The 1,494-nt window shown below is 52.4% G+C and overlaps 1 protein-coding gene across 1 annotated transcript in view; it reads right to left on the reverse strand.

Annotated features, from left to right (window-relative positions):
* Positions 1-997, reverse strand: part of LOC119589275 — a 63,462-nt gene extending 62,465 nt beyond the window's left edge. The window contains exon 1 of the mRNA XM_037937892.1: positions 782-997. Within this exon, the coding sequence (XP_037793820.1) occupies positions 782-848 (67 nt within the window). The 5' untranslated portion in view covers positions 849-997. The remainder of the gene's footprint in view (positions 1-781) is intronic.
* Positions 998-1,494: the final 497 nt, after the last annotated feature.

Raw genomic sequence — 1,494 nt, forward strand, 5'->3', positions numbered from 1 at the left:
ATGATTGAGTGTGTTTTTTACTTCCACTGTGGGCTAAAAATTGATATGTGTGTATATTGATACATTATTCGTTAGACATGGGATAGAAAGAAATTATAAGATATAATCGAATCTTAAACACATTACGACTCACGACACGGAATATACACAGATCATAAATTTTTGTACGGATACACCCACGGCAGGACCAGGACCGAACACACAGAGCTGTCCTGGATCCGCCCGTAGTGGTTACGTGTTGCAAAAAAGTGACCTTTTTATGGAGGAGGAAGTGGGGGCCTTTTAGGACGGTACAGCGAAATGGGCGGAGGTTTTGCTACTGTTCTTTAGCGAAATGAGAACGAGAGCATGGGCACCGCAGAGGCCTCACGGGCGTGGGTGATGGCCGAAGGGACGGCGGGTCTACATTCACTCTCGGGAGTGTGGGCGGAGGCTGACCTTCCCCGCCCGTGACGTCAGCCAGAAACCCCGGACCTGTGGCTGCCTTGTCGCCTGCCACAGTGTCTCGCCGCTTCCCCCAAGGGCGACGGAATCTCGAGGGGCATCAGGGCAAGCACTTGGAACTCGAGTTGCAACATTGCCGTTGCTGTCACACCACTATGCGGGGTATCTTGCTACCCTGTCTAGGATGACCTGAACACCACTGACACACTACGGGTATCAATCATTCCGATTATTCCCTAGGGCAAGGCATAACCTGAAGACTTTATGAGGCCATGGGGTAGCACATGACCTGCTGCCCAGAGAACACTGTCTGTTCTGGGATTGTGTGGGAGCTTACCTGCGCAGAACTTCCTGGACGCCGCTGTTGCCGCTAGCAGGAGCAAAATCCATCCCTGCGGACCCATGGTGAGGATGCACAGTCTTCCGCGTACCCACTGGTCTCCCTTGATACTCCCGGGGCTATCTGTCCCCCAGCACACAACACTACTGGAGCTACAAATTCCGCGGCTCGAAACGGTACAACCAGACCCTCATGAGACCCAGAGGACACTGAGTGGGTAACCCGCTGGAACACTCGCCTAAGCACACACACACACTCGCTCACTCTCCTGCGCATGCGCGTTGGCTCAGCTCATGGTCGTACAGCCCCGCTCGGAAGCCTTCTCCGTCAACATTATTGGAAGAATTTTCGTTAAGCGGTGATTTCCTGCTGTCATTCTCCCGAAAATCATAATTTCTCTTGGGGGATTGGCTGTCTCCAAGTGTATCATCGAAAATAACACGACGCTAATCATGAAAGTGGCAGCAATGACGAAACTTCCTACCTCATGCTGAAGTCATGCCTCCTCCTCTTCTGTTTCAGGTCGAGGCTGATTCCCCGATCGTAGCTGTTTCGTGAGTGCGATATTAACTTTTCCGGAATTATATCCGTTATGATAAACCGCATGCGACCCTTGCTACGGTTCGCACGGCGCCCGCGGACGGCTTGGTACGCCCGCGAGGACGCCCATTATCGCTGGCGCTGTGCAAAATGCTTCATAAGTTGGTCTG

The sequence above is a fragment of the Penaeus monodon genome, chromosome 25 (genome assembly GCF_015228065.2).
Source record: "Penaeus monodon isolate SGIC_2016 chromosome 25, NSTDA_Pmon_1, whole genome shotgun sequence".
Classification (NCBI taxonomy): Eukaryota; Metazoa; Arthropoda; class Malacostraca; order Decapoda; family Penaeidae; genus Penaeus; species Penaeus monodon.